At 40.2% G+C, this 20,053-nt stretch overlaps 1 protein-coding gene across 1 annotated transcript in view; it reads right to left on the minus strand.

Annotated features, from left to right (window-relative positions):
• Positions 1 to 20,053, minus strand: part of ajap1 (adherens junctions associated protein 1) — a 208,202-nt gene that overhangs the window by 53,434 nt on the left and 134,715 nt on the right. The window contains exon 3 of the mRNA XM_072244784.1: positions 19,010 to 19,252. Coding sequence (XP_072100885.1) covers positions 19,010 to 19,252 — 243 coding nt within the window. The remainder of the gene's footprint in view (positions 1 to 19,009; positions 19,253 to 20,053) is intronic.

Below are 20,053 nucleotides of genomic sequence, written 5' to 3' on the forward strand. Positions count from 1 at the left end.
TTTAAACACATAATTGTTTTTCCTTCAATATTATACAGTTGGAAAAAAAAATCCCTATTTTAAGGAGTCAGTGACAGTGCTGGTAATTTACAAGAGCTTTATATGATTGAAATTCAATTAGTCTTAAGTTGCCTTTCCTCCACAATGTGACTTCGGTTTCAGGGATGCCCAGAGAAATGTTCCTCAGACAATGCACTTTTTGGCCATTGTTTTCTGACTGCAGTTTGTTCCACTCCCAAAGTATGGGGTACCCAGTCCCAATCCTTTATAGCCATAACTGACTGAGGTCCCTGTCAAATGTCTCAATCTACACTACAGCCTCATCAAATAAAGGCAGAAGCCCATGGTGTCTCCCCTAACTCTCATCCCTTTCTATTCACAGCACAGTCTCTGTTGCCTCATCCTTCTGGCTGCTGAAGAAATTTCTCCTTATCTGCATTCTAAATGGACATTCCCCTCTTCCTGAGGCTGTGTCCTCTGGTCCTAGGCTCCCCCACCATAGGGAACATCCCCTTCACATCCACTTTATCGAGTAGTTTCAACATTCAATAGGCTTCAATGATATTACCCGTTATTCTTCTAAATTCCAACAAGGCCTAGAGCCGTCAAATGCACTTCATATGATAACCCTTTCATTCCCAGAATCATTCTCATAAACTTCCTCTGAACCTTTTCCAATGTCAGTGCATCCTTTCCTGAATTGGGGGACCAGAATTGCTCACAATATTTCAAGTGAGGCCTCACCAGTGCCCTATAAAGCCTCAGCATTATATCATTGCTTTTATATTCTAGTCCTCTCAAAACGAATGCTAACATTGCACTTGCCTTCCTCACCACTGACTCAAGCATTAAATTAACCTTTAGGGAATCCTGCACAAGGACTCTTAAGTCCCTTTGCATCTCAGATTTTGAATTTTCTCCCCATCGGGAAAACAGTCTATCTGTTTATTCCTTCAACCAAAGTGCATAACCATACACTTCTGCTCATTGTATTCCATTTACGACTTCTTGGCCCATTCCCCCAACCTGTCCAAGCCCTTCTGCAGTTTCCCTGCTTCCTCAACACTACTTGCCCCTTCACCTATCTTCACATCATCTGCAAACTTGGCCACAAAGCTATCATCTTCATCATCCAAATCATTGACAAACATCTTAAAAACTCTGACCCCTGTGGAACACCACCAGACACTGGCAGCCAATCAGAAGAGGCTTCCTTTTTCCCACTCATTGCTTTCTGCCCATCAGCCAATGCTGTATCCATGCTAGTATCTTTCCTGTAATAACTTGGGCTCTTAACTTGTTCAGCAGATGCATGTGTAGCCCCTTGTCAAAGTCATTTGAAATTTTCCAGTCCTCCTGAACCACTCTTGATCTTAAAAATCTTGGAGGATCATTAATAATGCCTCCACAATCTCTTCAGTTACCTCTTCTAGAATTCTGGGGTGAGGTCCATCTGGTCCAGGTGACTTATCTACCTTCAGACCCTTCAGTTTCCCAAGCAAATTCTCAGTCATAATAGCAACTGCACTCACTTCTGCCCTCGATAGTCTTGAATCTCCGGCACATTTCTGATATCTTCCACAGTGAAAACTGATGCAAAATACATTCAATTCATCTGACACTCCTTTGTTCTACATTACTACCTCTCCAGCATCATTTTCCAGCAGTCCAACATCGACTCTGAACTCTCTTTTATCCTTTATATGTCTGAAAAAGTTGCTATCCTCTTTGATATTGTTGGCTAATTTACCTTCATATTTAACCTCCTCCCATGACTTTTCTAGTGCCCTTCTGTTGTTTTCAAAGGTTTTCTCTAACTTCCATTAACTTTTGCCTCTGTTATATGTCCTCTCTTTTGCTTTTATGTTGGCTTTCACTACCGAATGTTGAAAGGACTAGATAGAGTGGATGTGAAGAATATGTTTCCTATGGTGGGGATATCCAGAACAAGAGGGCACAGCCTCAAAATTGAGGGGTGACCTTTTAGAACAGAGACAAGGAGGAATTTCTTTTTGTTAACTAGTACAGAGTAGTGAATCTGTGAAATGCTCTGCCACAGACTGCAGATGAGGCCAAGTCAATCCGTATATTAAAGGCAGAAGTTGATAGTTTCCTGATTAGTCAGGGCATCAAAGGATATGGTGAGATGGCAGGTATACGGAATTGAGTAGGATTCAGGACCAGCCATGATGGAATGTCGGAGCAGACCTGATAGGCTGAATGGCCAAATTATGCTCTCATGTCTTATGGATTTCCCTTGTCAGCCACAGTTGCATCATCCCGCCTTTAGATTACTTCTTTTTGGGATGTATCTATCCTGCACCTTCCAAACTGCTCCCAAAACCTCCAGCCGTTGCTGCTCTACTGTCATGCCTGTTAGTGTCCCATTCCAATCAACTTTAGCCATATCCTCACTCATGCCTGTAATACTGATACATCTGACCCTAGTTGCAAATTGTTGGGTGAATTCTACCATATTATGATCACTGGCTCCTAAGCATTCCCTTATCTTAATCTCTCTAATCAACTCCATTTAATTATGCAACACCCGATCCAGAATAGCTGGTTCTCTAGTGGGCCCAACCACAAGCTGCTCAAAAGCCATCTTCTAGGCATTCTACAAATTCTCTTTCCTGGGATCCAGCACCAACCTGATTTTCCTAATCTACTGCATATTGAAATCCCCCATGACAATCATATCATTTTCCTTTTGACACAGCCTTTCTATTTCCTGTTTTAATTTGTAGCCTGCATCCGGGCTACATAATCTTCTTTCAGCCACAACTCAGCCACAGAGTCATACCTGTCAATCTCCAATTGTGCTACAAGATTATCTACCTTATTTCATATACTGTGTGCATTCAAATATGATGCTTTTGGTCCTGTATCCATCACCCTTTTCCCCCTTTACACTGCAACTCCTCCCAATGGCGGCAATTTTGTTCTGTCATCTGCCTGTCCTTCCTAAGAGTCTCACTACATACTGCCTCTGCTTGTAAACCAACAGCTCTATCCTCAGCCCTATTACTCTGGTTATCAGTCTCCTTGCCAAATTAGTTTAAAGCCTCCTCAACAGTTCTAGCAAACCTGCCTGCAATGACATAGATCTCCTTCAGGTTCCCTTTCTGCAGGTTATATCTTCCCCAGAAAAGTTCCCAATGATCCATAAATCTGTAACGGTGCTCCCTGCACCAGTTTCTCAGCCAGACTTTCATCAACCCAGTCATCCTATTTTTACCCTCATTGGTGCATGGCACAGGCAACAATCCAGCTATTACTACTGTGAAGGTCCTGCTTTTCCGCTTTCTACCTAGCTCCCTAAATTATCCCTTGGGGACTTCCTCGCTTTTCCTACCTATTTCATTTGTGCCAATATGTACTGAGACTTCTGGCTGCTCATCCTCCCCCTTTAGAATGTCATGGATTTGATCTGAGACATCCCTGACCCTGGCACCTGGGAGACACCCTACCAGCTGGGTGTCTCCCTCTAAACATCATCAAACTTGGACCTTCATCAAACTAAGCCCATGCTGACTATCAACCACCCATTTATTTTAATCCCATTTTTTTCCATCAATCAATTTTAATCCCAGTTTTTAGTTTTCCCCACAATCTTTTCAAATCCCCTAAAATTCTACCGCTCAGTGATTCACAAGGAGCAAATTACAGGAGCCAGTTAACATTCAAATCTACATACCTTTGGGAGGAAGCTGGAACACCTGGAAAAATCCCATGAAGTCATAGGGAGAATGTGCAACTACACACAGACTCAGGGCTGAACCCATGTTTCTGGTGCTGAGAAGCAGGGTCTCTCCTAGTTGTGCCATTGTCCAGCTCAGGCTCCTTGGATGTATAGCCATCAAGCCATCCCAACTCAACATACCTGGTCTTAGAACCAATGTCCAGGTGAATTGCAATGGGAGCCCAACAACTGATACACTGACTCTGCCAATGTGCTCCTTTCGTGTATATTACATTTTCATGGTAGAATTGAAGTGAAAAGAACTGAACTCAAATTGTCAGTTGATAGGCCAACTGCAACTAAGTCATAACCACCAATTCGTTAGCTGAAGCTGCATAAATGCTAGGACCTCAGGCTATTGGGCCAGTGGTGCCAAAATGCGACACGATAGCATGGCGGTTAGAGCAACTCTATTGCAGCTCAGGGCAGCAGGATTCAGAGTTCAATCCCAACAGCCTCTGTAAGAAGACCCTGGATGTCCTTCCCATGAAATGCGTGGATTTTCTCCCGGTCTTCTGGTTTCCTCCCACAGTCCAAAGACACATACTGGGCAGGTTAATTGGTCATTGTAAATTATCCTGTGGTTAGGTTAGGCTAAAATCGTGGTTGTCAGAGGTTGCTGGGAAGTGCAGCTCAAAGGGCCAGAAGAGCTTTTCCTGCTTTGTACCTCAAAATAAAACTAGAAGAATGGCAAGTAAGGGCCAAATGGTCTGTTTCTTTGCTGTACTTTTCTATGACACTATAGTGGCAATATTGATTTACGCTCCATTAAAGTATCCCTAAAATAATCCATTATCTCACCCACTGTTATTTGCACAAATCAGCCTCTCAATTCATAAAATTAAAAGTGAAGTCAAGATTAGTAGAGGATATGAATTCCTTTCAGCACACACAAAATGCCGGAGGAACTCAGCAGGCCAGGCAGCACCTATGGAAAAAAGTACAATCCATGTTTCAGGCCGAAGCCCTTCGGAAAGACTGGAGAGAAAAAGCTGAGTAGATTTGAAAGGTGGGGGGAGGGGACAGAGAAACGCCAGGAAACAGGTGAAACCTTGAGGTGGAGGAATGATACAAAGAGATAGGAAATTGATTGGTGAAAGAGACAGAAGGCCATGGAAAAAAAGAAAAAAAAAGGGTTGGGGTGGTGGAGGCATTACTAGAAGTTTGAGAAATCGATGCTCATACCATCAGGTTGGAGGCTATCCAGACGGAATATAAGGTGTTATTCCTTCAACCTAAGTGTGGCCTTATCCCGACGGTGGAGGAGGACATGGATGGACATATCAGAATGGGAACGGGAAGTGGAATTAAAATGGGTGGCCACTGGGAGATCCTGTTTGTTCTGGCAGATGAGCGTAGATTCTCGGTGAAGCAGTCTCTCAATCTATGTTGAATCGATGCAGCTCTTTTCAGCTACTTACTTTGTAACTTTGTAACTCATAGCCGTGTCCAAAGTTTTCTTTCAGAACTACATCATGCTTGTTGCTTCTAACATCCTTTCCTTCCAAATGGTTCTAGATGTAATGTATGTAAGTCTTTATATAAAGCAATTCTACTTAATATCAGATTTAATGTTTTCCTGGCTGCAGTTTCCCAATTTATTTACACAGGAAAAACATACTTGCAGTTCATTTCCTCAGGGCACCTGACTGCACTTCACAGTTACTGAAGCACTTGTGAGTGGTGATGCTGTAGGAAACTACATTTTACAGTGCACAGCCGTACAAATAGCAATGAGTCAAACACCCCGATAATTATACTGTTAGCGATGATGATCTTCCATCTACTGCCATGTAATTCCAGCGACTTGGGTTCCATCCTGACTTCCAGTACTATACCTTTGCAGCTTGCACAGTCTTCCTGCTACAAGGTGCACTTCCACCAGATGCTCTGGTTTCTGTCTGCATCCTAAAAATGAACTGCTAGCTTCATTACCTGTTGTAGTTTATCCCTGATGCAGATGGCTGGAAGGAGAATGGGAGTAGATAGTAGGAGTATAAGAAGAGAATAAGTTACAATGAAATAAGGGGTAGAGTCAATTGATGGAATTGGTCTGACGGACAGCAGGTAATTGATGGGCCAAATGGCCTCTTCCTCTTCTATAACAAACTCAAAGAAATAGGAGAAAGAGATCAGCCAGCCCCCAACTTGTTCAAATATTCATCAAGATCATGACTAAGTTTCTACCTCAGTGCAGTCTTCCAGCATTGTGCCCATAATTCTTGTCTGCCTCAATGCCCAGAAATCTGTTGATACTTGATTGGAATAAATACAGAATGAGCCTTCACAGCTCCCAAATGTAGGTAATCTGAAAGATGAATTGCTTTCTTACTGAAAACATTTCTTCTTAGCTCAGTCCCACATAGCCTACCTTTTAGTCTGAGACCATGACACCATGTTCTCGGCTCCTCAGCCAAGGGAACACCCTCTTGCTTTTCTTTTGTCAAGCCATTCAGAAATTTTTCAAAAAGTTTTCAGTAACATTTCCTCTCACTCTTCTAAACTTTAGAAAATACAGTCCTAGTCTATCTAATCTCCCCTCATCTGACAAATCTGCTGTCTCTGAAAACAATTTGGTGAATTTTCTTATTTATTTATTTATTGAGATACAGCAGGGATGAGGCTCTGGCCCTTCGAGCCATACTACCCAGCAATCCTCCAATATAATCCTAGATTAATCATGGGACAATTTACAGTGACCAATTAACTTTTGTCAACCGGTACGTCTTTGGACTGTGGGAGGAAACTGGAGCACCCAGAGGAAACCCACACAGTCATGGGGAGAATGTACACTCGCTACAGGCAGTAGTAGGAATTGAACCTGCATCACCTATACTGTAAAGTGTTGTGTTAACCACTACACTACTGTGCTGCCCAATTTTCTCTGTACTCTTATGGCAAGGGAATTCTTTCTTAGGTAACTAGACATAAGCTCCAAATACTACTCACCATCGTCACTCTAAATTGTTTTATATCTTCCTTACTCCTTAGGTCTAATTCCCTCTTAAAAACGCAAGTATAACATTTGCCCTCAGAATCACTTGCTGCAGTTGGATACAGTTATCAGTAACTTCTATAGAAGCATATATAGGTCCCTTCAAACACCAGCACTGTTAAACTAATGCATTGCTTTACTGTTATGTGCACCAAACTGGATAGCTTCACATTTATCCTGATTATATTCCATCTGCAAGAAAAAATTTTGAGGGATATAGATTAGGTGAATGCAAGCAAGTATTTTTCCCCTCAGGTTGGGTGAGACTAGAACCAGAGGTCATGGGCTTAGGGTGAAAGGAGAAACATCTAAGTGGACTCTGAGGGGAACTACTTCACTCTGAGTGTGGTGTGAATGTGGAATGAGCTGCCAGTGGAAGTGTTGATGTGAGTTCGATGTAACATTTAAAAGAAATTCCGATAGGTGCACGGAAAGGCAAGGTATGTCATCTACATTCCGGGTGCAGTTCGATGGGACTAAGCAGAAAACCAGGCTGGGACAGACTAGACAGGTTAAAGTGCTTGTGTCTGTACTACAGTGTTCTATGAATCTATGACCAGCTCATGTTATACCTCACTGAATATCCATTGGGACATCCTTGCATTAAACCTGTATAACTATTGTAGTAGGAAGCTACTATCATATCACAGTATAACTGATTCTGTCTAGCTATAGTCCACGTATCTATATTTCTGATAGTGATTGGATAATTCATTAGAGCAAAAGACAATATTTTACAGTGTTATTTTCCTGACAGCATTAGGGTCACTGAACTGTTCAGAAAATAATCAGTTTATTTTAAAAGTCTCTCAAAAGCAAAGCCAGCATGAGAGTATTTTTGAACCATCATTTTAGTTATTGTTTTCTTTGAGGAAATAATTGCTGGAGAAAGTCAATGATCAAAATCAGGTTTGTTAGTGTTGGGAATGAGAGTGCTATTTTCAGGTCGGTCTAAATTCTTGTCAAGACTTGTTGGCCAGAATAATCTGCAAAATAATTAGCTTTGTAAGGATTGGTATTACCTGGGCAGCCTTGGCCCCATGCTGTCAATGACATAATGACATTCCCTTTGTCCTATCTACTCCTCGCTATTCTCTCTGCAGCTTAATTGAACATTTTGCTTTCGTTTTCCTGTTCTGAAGAAAGCTCAGTGAGTTGAAATATTAACTCCATGCCTCTCTCTGCAGACACAATACCTGATGTGCTGAATGTTGTTTAATTTTCAGATTTTCAACATCAGCAGTTTTGCAATTTTCTGACTAGCTTAACGTCCAGATATGCTTTGGTTTGGCTCCAAGGTTATGTTTTAAATTTGGTTCTCCAACTGTCTATTAGGAACTAATTAACAGCATGCATGTAGATGTTTAGCCATTAAAGCAGGATATTTCCACTGGTGTTATGCAATCAAGTGAGTTTAATATATCTGATGTGAAATCAATGCAGGACATGAGTCACAACTGATTTGTTCTAATTTCTTTCAGACACACTCCTTTTAGTCTGAACTCAACAGGAACAGAATTAAACAGAGAATGAACTGCATTAAAACAAATGTAATACTGACTCAAGTGAGCTCCAGATAATGAAGATGATTTTTTCCGAATTCATACCATACCGGAGAAGTGAAGGGAAATAAGGGAAAGAGGTGAAAGAAAATCAATGAATAGCTAACATTAAAGGGAGTTAAATATCTACTGCATGTATGCTAATAATGAAAGAAAGTATTTCAACAATAAGGGATCAAAAGTAGAGATTTAAGTTGATGAATTAGCAAATTGATTTATAATTGTCATATGTATCAAGGTACAGTGTAGAACTTGTCCAGAATTCTGTGCATACAAATCAATTCTTTAGTTCAATGTCAAGTTCAGTTTATTGTCATTCAACTATACATATTTATTCTGCCAACAAAACAATGTTCTTCTGGACCGAAGTGCACGGCACACTACATATAACTCAAATACACAACACATATGGTAATATTGCCACAAATAAATTAACAAATATTGAGATGCATTCACGACCCAAGTTAAATGGTAGACAGAATAATGCGACCACCACTTCATACGTGATGAGACATGGGTGGTGTTAGGGTTGAGTAGCCTTAACAGTTCTTGTCTTGAAGTTACAGTACATCCTGCCTGATGGGAGAGTGTCAAAGAGATGGTTGGAAGGATGGGAAGGATCATTAACACTGTTTAGTGTCCTGTGTATACAGAACTCCTGATAAATATTTCTGATGCATGGAAGAGAAATCTCGATGATCCTCTCAGAAGTCCTTGCAATCCTTTGCAAGGACTTGCGTTTTCTATTAAAAAGTGCACCGAGATACAGTACTAAGCAAAATTAGCTATACTTTTGCACAGTACTGTAGTAGTTTTATGTATTGTACTCTACTGCTGCTGTAAATAAAAACAAGTATGATGACATATGTGAGAGATGATAGACCTGATTCTAATATGGGTCTCTATTGTGGACTGAGAGTGAGAAGGGGGCTGAGAGTTGAGAAAAGGAGAAGGGGGTGGGGAGAGAACATGAAGCACCCCAGAGACATTCTGCAATGATCAATAAACCAATTGTTTAGAATCAAATAATGAAATGGCCTTGCTTGGTGTCTCAGAGTTGTGTGTGTCTGCACCTCTGCCACTTTCCTAGCACAGCTTCTCTGTCACCTGTCTGAACAGCACCTTTCACCCCCCCACCACCCCCCCGCCAGCACTGCACTCCACCCTCACCATTCCCATCATCCTTTGCCCCGCCAGATTTGTAAACTTGCTCTCCACTCCACGTTGACAAATACAGAACAGTGCAAAAGTCTTAGGCACTCTAGCTATGTATACATGTCGAAGACTTTTGCACAAGGTAAAACAATAACAGAGTGCAGAATAAAGTGTTATAGTTATGGAGAAAGTGCACCACAGGTAGACAATAATGTACAATGTCATAGGTAGTTTGTTCAAAAGGCCATCTTATTGTACTAGGGAGCTGTTCAATAGTCTTTGTAATAATAGGATACAATGTGTCCTTGAGCCTGGTGGTATTTTAATGCTGATGTCAGAAAGTACAACCGAATCACTAAATGAGCATGCAGGTCAGTCTAAACTCACTAAGAGTTCTTGGTCAAAGGTATGATGTAAGAAGAGATTGCAAGCACAGCAGAAGAGATCAAAATTGATAAAACATAAATAGGTAGACCAGCAAAGTTGGGAGTAATTAAGCTGATGTCTCACACTTCCTATTGGATATATCTTAAGGCTACTGAAGGTTGTGATGTCAATAGATTCAATGGTTCTAGCCATAACTTCAGTGGATACAATGAGAGTACAAAAACAACACAAGGATTTGAAAAGCATAGAATGGTCAAGGGCCAGTATGGTTTTATTAAGTGCAAATTGTTTTACTGAGCTATTTTCAGAATTTGATGAGGTCACAGTGAGAGTAGAGGAGGGCAGCATCATTAATGCTGTGAATGTGGAAATGACATAAGGCACTTAAATTATGCCAGCTTGTTAGCAAAATTGAAACTCATGGTATTGAAAGGGCAGTAACAGCATAGAAGCAAATTTACACAATTAGATACAATTAGCTATCTAGAAATTCTCTCTGGGTTATAAATATCGTACATACAGTACATAATAAAAGTGCACTGTCCTCTGCTTCTGAAATCAATTTCATGTACGCCATTGGAATGAATGTCAGAATCAGAGAGCAAAGTGCTGATGCCACTGCACTGAACAATCTCCGAAGAATTTCCAGGCAGGAGAGTGGCAGTTTTTAAAAAAAGTACTGACACAGTAGAACTCCGAAAGTTCAGTCATAAATACAGAAAATGTTGGAAACACTCAGCAGGCCAGGTAGCATCTGTAGAAAGAGAAATAGAAGTAATATTTCAGCTCTGACACTGTTCATCAATACTTAAAGTTTTGTACCAGGATTGTTGTTGTATTTGTGAATCATCAAAGATTTGGATTTGGGAGTTGAAAGCAGAAACAGTCGACCAAAATCTAATAAATAGTGAGGAAGGCAGAGTCTGGGAGGAAGAGGGATTGGTCTAAAGGCAGATGAAATTCAGAACAGAAAAATCTGAATTTATAGTTTTCAGAAGACAGCCAAACAGATGTCAATGATGCAATATTCAATAGATGCAGCATAATTGAGACTTGCAGTGCTTGTTGATAAATCTTTGAAGGTGCAAGACATATTAATAAATAAGTTAATATATTATATTGCATCCTAAACTTTCAGAACCTCTGGAATAATGTATAAAATTCAGTTTTTATCCAAGCTTTAATTTACACTGGTTTGATTCCTTTAAGATTATTGCACTGGACTTTGTAAAAAAAACTTACTCACGTAACTGCTGTTATTTCCAAATGGATTATTCACCAACACTGACTTATTTGTTTTTCCCAAATGTGTTTCATATGCGACTCCTTCAGGGAACAGTACAGCGGAAAAGCAATTAGCACTGCTGCCTCACAGTTCTGGAGACCTGCTTTCTATCCCTGACCTTGGGTGTGTGGAGAATTCACAGGTTCTTCCTGTGCATGCGTGGGTTTCCATCTTAGCACTCCAGTTTTCCTTCCACATCCTATCGGTATTCTGGTTGACAAGTTAATTGGCTTTTGTAAATTGTTCATAATGATTACAACTATATATAGATACAAAGTAAAGATCAAGTGGAGATTTTAGGGCAAGTTATGAAAAAGTAACAACTTCCAGTGGCTCAAGGGATTAATAATTACAAATTTAAGGTATTGACTTAAGCCAGACGAGATATAAAAAAGGCTTTTCTACTTACAGAACACATGGGTAAAACTAATAATGCACCTTTTGATAGTGTGATAGCTAGACCTTTCAAAGAGAATAGTTTAAAATGAAAGAAAAATTATAAATGCAGGAGGTGAGTAAGACTGACAGTGTTGTTTCTGGAAAAGTGTAGGTGAAAATTGGCTCTTGCTGCACAGTATCATTCTATAATTCTGTGAAAACAAGTTTACAGACCTTCAGAGTGAGTCACAGCCAACACTGAACACAGTAGATCAAGTGATAACTTATTTACATGAAGGATAGATTACTTTACTAAAAGTGGCAGCTCCCTTAACAAAATGTGGTGTTCAATGATTTGTTATTCTATTTATTCATTTTTTCCATATTTGAGCATTCCTAGTTACCCTTGAGAAGATCCCACTGAAGCACCAACTTGAACAAGTGTAGTCCTTCTGGCGAAGGTACTCCCACAGTGCTGATGGTGATCAAGTTTCGGGATTTTGTTGTAGTAATGACTAGGGACTCTCCCAAGTGAGGACAGTGTTCCAGCCTGCGGGGGGACTTCAAGGTGGCGGTGTTCCCATATACCTCCTGTTCATGCCCTTGCTGGTAATAGAGAAGGCAAGTGGAAGTGGTGTACAGAGTAGCCAGGATGTGTGAAGTGCATTGTGTTCATGATACACTCTGCAGCCGCTGTGCACTAGCAGTGGAGAAGGTATACGTGCACGGCAGTTGATGGGTTGACCAACCAAGTGGGTTGACTTATCCTGGAAAATATTGAGATGCTTGAGAATTTTGGATCTGTAATTAACCCTGCTGATGAACAGAATTTCATCAAACCACTGATTTGCTCTTTGGCAGCTAGTGGAAAGTCTTGGGAAATGAGTTACTCACTGTTGACTTGGCTTTGAAGCCATGGCACCTGTTCTGCCTTTCAGGCAATTGATTTATATTAATCACTTTTAGCTTTTGTTTTAATGAGCAATTGCAGATCTGCATTAGGTCACTTCCCCTGCAGGCAGGAAGTAGTAAGTATAAAAGCGTATTGGCTGGCAGAAGGGCAGATGTTTATGTTAAGACTGAAAGAAGTTTCTATCTAAAGCTATGCTGCTGTTTCTGCAGCGTAAACATTGCTTGTAATTTGATGTTATATTGTTTAGAAAACAATCTTAATGTATCAATAAGATTTTGCTAAAATAGAATGCTATTTTTGAGTTTATTACACACTAATCTAGATGCTAATTGTTTACTTGTATTACTTACCTGAAGTATTTACTTGTTGGAATCTTATAATTTCTACCTGCAGGAAACTTACCTATGTTCTTCCTTATCTGTGTATATTTTACCTGTGTGAATGGAAATAATTACACTGTATTTTGTCTTTTTTCAGTCTCACTCCTTATTCACTGTGTCATGCCATTGAATCTGCAATAAAACCAAGGAGCCAGGAGGCTACACCTTGACTCTCACATCATTTTTAATGGAGTTTGCTGACTGGCTAGTAGATGTTACAACACCTAAGTGAAGGCAGTACTGTAACTATGTTGGGTATCTTGTCAAAGATGATTTCCAAAGTGTTGAAGGTGGGAGGGTCAACAAGGTAACACCATTGATTATGAAGTGTGGATCTACCTTGTTGGAGATTGTCATTGCCTGGGGATTGTGTGAAAGAGATGTTATTCTTCTCCCCCCATCATTAGTCCAGATTTCACTCTTCTGGGTGTAGTGCGTGCAGGCACATCTGTTTTATGTGCAGAGAACTTACAAATGGAATTGAATATTGCACAATCAATGATGACTGGAGATAATTTGAACAATTAGATTCCTCAAATTATACTGTGACTGTTTTTCTCACTAGGACAAACTAATCAGTAGCTGATCTAAACATCACCAGTAATCCTTTAATACCTTGTCATTTTACATGTGCGCTTGAAAATAAACACATTTTGCATTGTTTGAATACTGATCCATGGCCTTAATGTGGCCAACTCACATCAGCACAATGCAATCTTGTAACTTAACCACACAGTGACATATCTGGGGGAAGTGCAACAGGAGATTCCTGTAATGAAGTTTATCTTTCCAAACCGGTTCATAATTTCACAAATCAGAAAGTAAAAGGGAAATGGCATCCCCTTCTCCATATAAATATTTTCATTGCCATTATCAGGAAAAGAAAAATCAATTCTTTCCATGATTGTTTTAAACCACTTACATGACCTCCAACATGAAAGAGTAAAATCAAATCAAAAACAGCAGCATATTAAACTTCATAAAAACATTGCAAGACAGAAGGAGACCACTTGGCCCATCATCGCATGCTGATCAATAAAGAGCTAATTCCCCTCACTTCCAGCACTTGCTCCATGCATTGTCGGTCATTGTTTGGGACATGGGATTAAGAATTTCATGTATAATTTAAGCACATTTTAATGATAATGAGGGATTTTGACTCTACCAACTTTTCAGAAAAATATTACTATAAACCTGTCTCCTTATTTTGGTCTTCTCAGCTAAAGAACTATTTACTGTGTCTAGACACCTCATTACTTTATGGGTTTCAATTGAATTTATCTTTGGCCTCATTTGTTATAGATTCGTACAGCACAGAAACAGGTCCTTCAGCTAATTTGGTCCCTGCTAACCAAGACTCCTATCTAAGCTAGATCTATTTGCGCATATTTGAACATACCTTGCTCAATTTTTCCAATCTATTGTTGTCAAATTCCTTACTAAGTGTTATTAATGCAGCTCCTTAACCTCTTCTTCCAGCAACTTATTCCATTATACAGACCACACTCTGGATGTAAACGTTGTCTCTCAGGATTCCAGTCAATTTCTCTCCTCTCATCCGAAGACTTGGCACTCTAGTTCTAGATTTCTTAACCCTGTGGAAAAGACTGTATGCATTCACCATATCCATGCCCTTCATGAGTTGATATGGAAGATATGAGGCAGCCCTCAAAACCTTATGGTGTTCAATTAAACCTAATTTTAGCTTCCTCTATTTCAAGAAAAGCATGCCTAGCTAATGCAAACTTTGCTTCAGCTATGATTTTCCAGTCTTAGCAATTTTCCCCTGTTCTTTCTCCAATGTGTCACATCCTTCTTGGTGACCAGAATATCAATATCATCCCGTGGTCAGAGTACTGCACACAGTTCTGACACAACCTCTTTCCTATTATATTCAATGACTTGGCAAATAAAGAGGAGCAGCTTTCTTTTACCTTTTTAACCACCAAGTTTACCTCTTCTACTTATCAGCACATACTCCAAGGTCCCTTTACTCCTGTCATTCAATATACTCCAATTAACTATATAATTTCTTGCTTTAGTGCACCTTCCCATACACTTGCCTTGCATGTGATGTTACCACTCATAAGTATCCCATGGGGTGGGTAGCTTAATAGCAAAACAGTTGGCCAAACGTGTAACATATTTATTTATTTATGCATCTTTAAATTCTATTCTGTATTCATTTAATTCTTTAACAAGGCTACATTATTGGTTTTCTGCCATTTCCACTGAGTTGTTTAATGTTCACACCAGGCAGTGAGAATACATTGAGACAAAATACCCATTGCTCAGAGGGGTGACAAGATGTTAAAGATGATCTGGGAGAGGTCTGGAGCATAATTATGTTCCCTGGCATTTCAGGAACAACATGTGGAAGCATTCCTTCAAAGATTGGATTATAATAAATTTCTTAAACTAATATATCTGGTGATTAACAGATTTATAACCTCAAAACTGACACCACAAAATTAATAATGTTGATGCTCATAAAGCTTACTCTAAGAGGGGTAGAGGTACATAGTTCCCAGAAAAAAGTGACAAGATGGTGGAAAGGTGACTTGCATGCTTGCCTTTATCAGTTATGGCATTGAGTACAGAAGTCAGAATGTCAGATTGCAGCTGTACAAGTTGTTACTAAAACCATAGCTGTGAAACTGTATGCATTTCTGGTCACCCAGCTAAAGGAAATATGTCCTAAAGGAAGGAGTGCAGTAACAATTTACACGGATAATACTGGGACTGAAGTGCATAAGTTATAAGGAGAGTATGGATAGACAGGGACTTAATTAATTAGAGTGTAAGAAACCGAGGAATGACCTTATACAGGCATTACACATCCTTTTTCCAACCAAGGGGAGTCTAAAACTGGAGGACACAGATATAAGGTAGGGCAGGAAAGATTTAAAAGGGACCCGGGGGAAACCTTTTAACACAGGGTGTGGAAGGCATATTGAACAAGCTGCCTGAGGAAGCTGTAGAGACAGGTACGACTACAATGTTTATATTTTAGACAGCGACCTGATAGGAACAGTTAGAGGGAGATGGGCCAGATTCAGTCAGCTTGGACCAGCCCACACATCGTCCTGGTCAACATAAATGAGTTGGGCTTTAGGGCCCTTTCCGTGCTGTGTAACTCTAAAAGGAGCCAGAACAGAGATGGCTGATAAAGAGTTTGAATGAATAAGATTCAAAATAATTCGGCTTCTTCATCATTAGTGATCCTTTGGTTGAAGCAAGAACAAGCTTATAACCACTGAAACATCATCACCAAAGTCTTGTAACCTTTGTACTCAGTGCATAAAGAACAGCTATTGTTCCAAAAACTGAACTAAAGAACTTCCTCTTTATTGTATATTATGTCGAGAATAAAGAATGTGCAAAGAAGCCTGTATTGGGTGGTTCTTTTCTCAAATGGTACCAATGTATGTTCAAAACCAGTTCAACACCTGTATACATCTCCATTTCATCCTGCTTCCACAAAATGAATCATAAAATAGCTTTTTTTAAGCAAAATAAAGATTGAATCAATGACTATTGGTATGCTCTGTACTTGCATTTATTACTGTTGTAAACTTTTCAAGAATGTTACCTTGGCACATAGTCACTTCACATTGGATTGTGGATTTCAGAATTACACCAAGACCAACCTCTCCATGCATTGTTGGAATATGATTATAGAATTTATGTCATCTTTTCTTTCGTTACTTGATTTTACAAATAGACTTTACTCGATAATCAGAGAATATCACTGAACTGCAATCCTTACTTGAGATCTGGCATTCATGGTCTCTGACCACAGATTCCATGTTGGTGGTGTTTCAATTGTTCATGGATTAACAGATGACTATAAGATTACTGGAGTCACCTCTGACTAAACTCACCTCACAGAGAATGAAGTGTTGATGATGGTGTTGGAATTACACAGTTCACTATCTTTCAGCAGGTTCTGACTGAAGAAGCTTGACATTCTGACTAGTTCCAAACTCTGTCCAAATGAACAAGCAGTCTGGGAGATACAGTTAAATACGCCTAACATTATTCACGCACCAAGTGAAGAATATTTGTGCTGGAGAATGGAATACTTTCCATTTCCAGCACACAATATCAACATTGAGGTCACTTATCAGCTGTGACCATCAAATTGCCTTCTCTAATAAATCATTGATATCCTCCACACCAGTTACCCAATCTCTAAACGAGGCTGATAATACTACAGAGAAATCAGAAATGCCATGGTTCCATTGAGGAGAGACTTGATGGCAGAAGGGTTTTGAACATTGCTCCACATGGAACACTGTACCTTTGCTCCACGCGGGACACTATACCCCTCGTTCCACTTCCTCCCTTTGCCTTGGACCACTTGTTATGAAAGATCCACGGCCAAGACTGCAAGAGGATGAGCCCACTTTGTTCATGTTGATCTAGAAGTGATGTTCATTTATACTCCTCAACAACTCACCCCGGTATCATTCTGCTCACAATAGCTATTGGTTCCAAGTAGAAGTAGATTTAGCCTAAAGACAGACTTTAACCCACTACAAATAATCTATGTTACACTCTTCTTTTTCAACAAGAATACAGATATCTTGCTTTGTGAAAAGAAGATTGAATATCAAACTTTTCCTGCAATGTCAAAACTACACAAAAGGATGTCATGGTTAAAGCACATGCATGCAACTGAACAAAATGTTTCTTTACCTCCAATTAGGGAATAAAAGATGCCTTTCTTGAAAACTGGTCAGTGCAAACTAGGTCTCTACTGCTTGCAGTTAGGAAATACTTTGCATTTGCTGTATTGTCAGTGGATGAAAACACTGAGATCACAGTTTGCGTCCTCATTGTTCTCTGGGAAGAATGCCCAGTAGTGGATCCGAGCAAATATATCTCCAGCGACAGTAACTGTAACTCAGGCCTGTACTGACTTAACCATCACAGCCAGGATGGAGGGACACACCACGTTACCTTGAGGATCTAGTCAAGGAGCTGTAACTGATCAAATTACCTGATCTGTTGTGAAGAGGTGACCGAGGTGATGCTTCCACTGTAAGGAAAACAAAACTCGAGACCAGTCTCAAATTCAGAAGCAGCAGGTTTACTCAGAATGTCAAGCAACTTTGCATAATTCTTTGACAACAACCACCATCCCTGTCAAGCTAATATTGAAACTAGAAAACCAGACAGGCTATCAGAGGGTAACAGTGTCCATGTGACTCTGTCCCAACAAAGAGTCAATGCCTTCAGGAATGCGGGGGTGAAGAAAAGACTGATGAAGGAGAAAGAAATAGGAAATGCAAATGGCTGGAGTGAGCCAATGGCATTTCCAGTCACTAAATACAGCAAGGGAAGACTAAAATACAAACGACTTGACATCTCAAGAAAAGTCCAGAGAGCAGCTGGGTAATTCTTGATTCATTCAGAGGTTCCACATATTACAGATATCAACAGCTCCAGCAGATTTAAGTTGGGGAATGCAGATTCTATATTTGACTCTTAGGTAGTAAATAGAATTGACCTGCTAACTTTATAAACCTTTCATCATATTTCTAGAGCACAGACTTCAAAATTGGAAAGGAACCTATTGGTCAAAAGCTGCTATGTGATTGTTGGCTGTTTTGCGACTAATTTGGAAGGGAACTACCTTCAGGCCAGCTCCTTGGGACATAGAGACTGTATCTAAAGAGGCACCAAGTATTGATAAATCAAATTTCCAGGAGTATTATTAACTTTGGCGATTTCTTGGTAGCAATCTGACATAATGCATAAAACCTTGTCATTTGTTGATGACTTTATTTGATGTTGATACTTTGTAGTTTGTGGTGCATTGCTGCCAAGGCAAACTATAAATGCCACCTCTTGCTGAATTTTGGTTGATGTACCTGAACCAGCATGCACTTACTTTGAATCACAACTCAACAATCAATCATCCAGTGAGTTGGCTCAACTTCTTAATAGTATCATTGGAGTCACTGTTCTTACAGTCTACTTGTTGCTTCCACTCAAAGCAGAGGATGGAGCAATAGTGTCTAATAATTTGTGTTGTACCTGAGTTGACTAATAATAATCCAAGACCTGTCTCCCTAATCTTGGCACCAATACAAGTAGGCTATTTGAAACATTCACCCTCTAACCTGTTTCCTTTCCTGACGTGTTAGAGGTGTGCACCATGAAGTAAAGACTTCGTTGCTTGCATGCTACCATGATGGCCTTACCGGTTTCCATTGAATGTGGTTTTGTAGACTGTGGTTTGTTGGAGGCCCTGGTCGGTATAGACTGGCATTGATGCCCGAACACATTCGTGGGAGCACTGCAGGGTCTCATTGTATGCTGTAAATATGTCCAAATTGCTCGGAACTCGGGCCGCCGTGAAGTCAGTGAGATTTTGGCAACTTTCTTCTTGTTGGTTGATCTTTCGTTGGTGGCTGTTTCGGCGGCCATTCCCACTTTGTGCACAGCTGCAAGACAAACAACACATTCATCACAGCAGTATCAAGTCTCCATCTTGCAAAGCACATACTTGGCAACCCTCAGTTATAAAAATGTGGATTGGACAAGTAGACTCTAAACTGGAGTGGAGTCACAAGAAACTGCTGGTGTTGGTCGTCTAGAGAAACAAGCAAAGCACTGGAGGAACCCAGTGAGCGAGCAGCACCTACAGAAGGAAATGGACAGAATGCCCTGATGAAATGTCTTGACCTGAAACATCAACCTTCCACAGATTCTGCCTGACCCATTTAGTTCCTCTAGTAGTTTCTTTCTTGCTCTGGACTCCAAACAGATTTGTTTACCTTTCAGTTACTAGAGATCATCAGATGGTTCTGGGCAATCCCCTACAAAATGGATAGTGGCAATGAGAGGAGTTGCACAAAATTAAGCTCTTTGGCCCATTGGACTGTGCTCCCAAGCAACCACTTTAGCCTACATTCTTCTTACCTTCCCATCAACTCCGCCACAGACAGTAACAATCCCACAAAACTAAGGGAAATTTACGGTGGCCATTTAAACCCACATAGCTTTGGGAGGAAACCCAGGCAGTCACCAGGAGAGTGTGCAAACTCCAGTAGTGGAAGTGAGGATTGAACCTGGGTTTTAGCATTGTGAGGCGATGGCTCTATTCACTGTTCCACTACGTTGCTCTGTGCTGGTAGCAAGAAACTGAGGGATCACTTATGCTGATTCTTTGAGACTGGTTTGAGATGGGTAGAGCTTTCAATCTGGTGAAGAAATCAAATATGTAGAAGCAGGCATTAGAGACA

The sequence above is a fragment of the Mobula birostris genome, chromosome 27 (assembly GCF_030028105.1).
Source record: "Mobula birostris isolate sMobBir1 chromosome 27, sMobBir1.hap1, whole genome shotgun sequence".
NCBI classification, from domain to species: Eukaryota; Metazoa; Chordata; class Chondrichthyes; order Myliobatiformes; family Myliobatidae; genus Mobula; species Mobula birostris.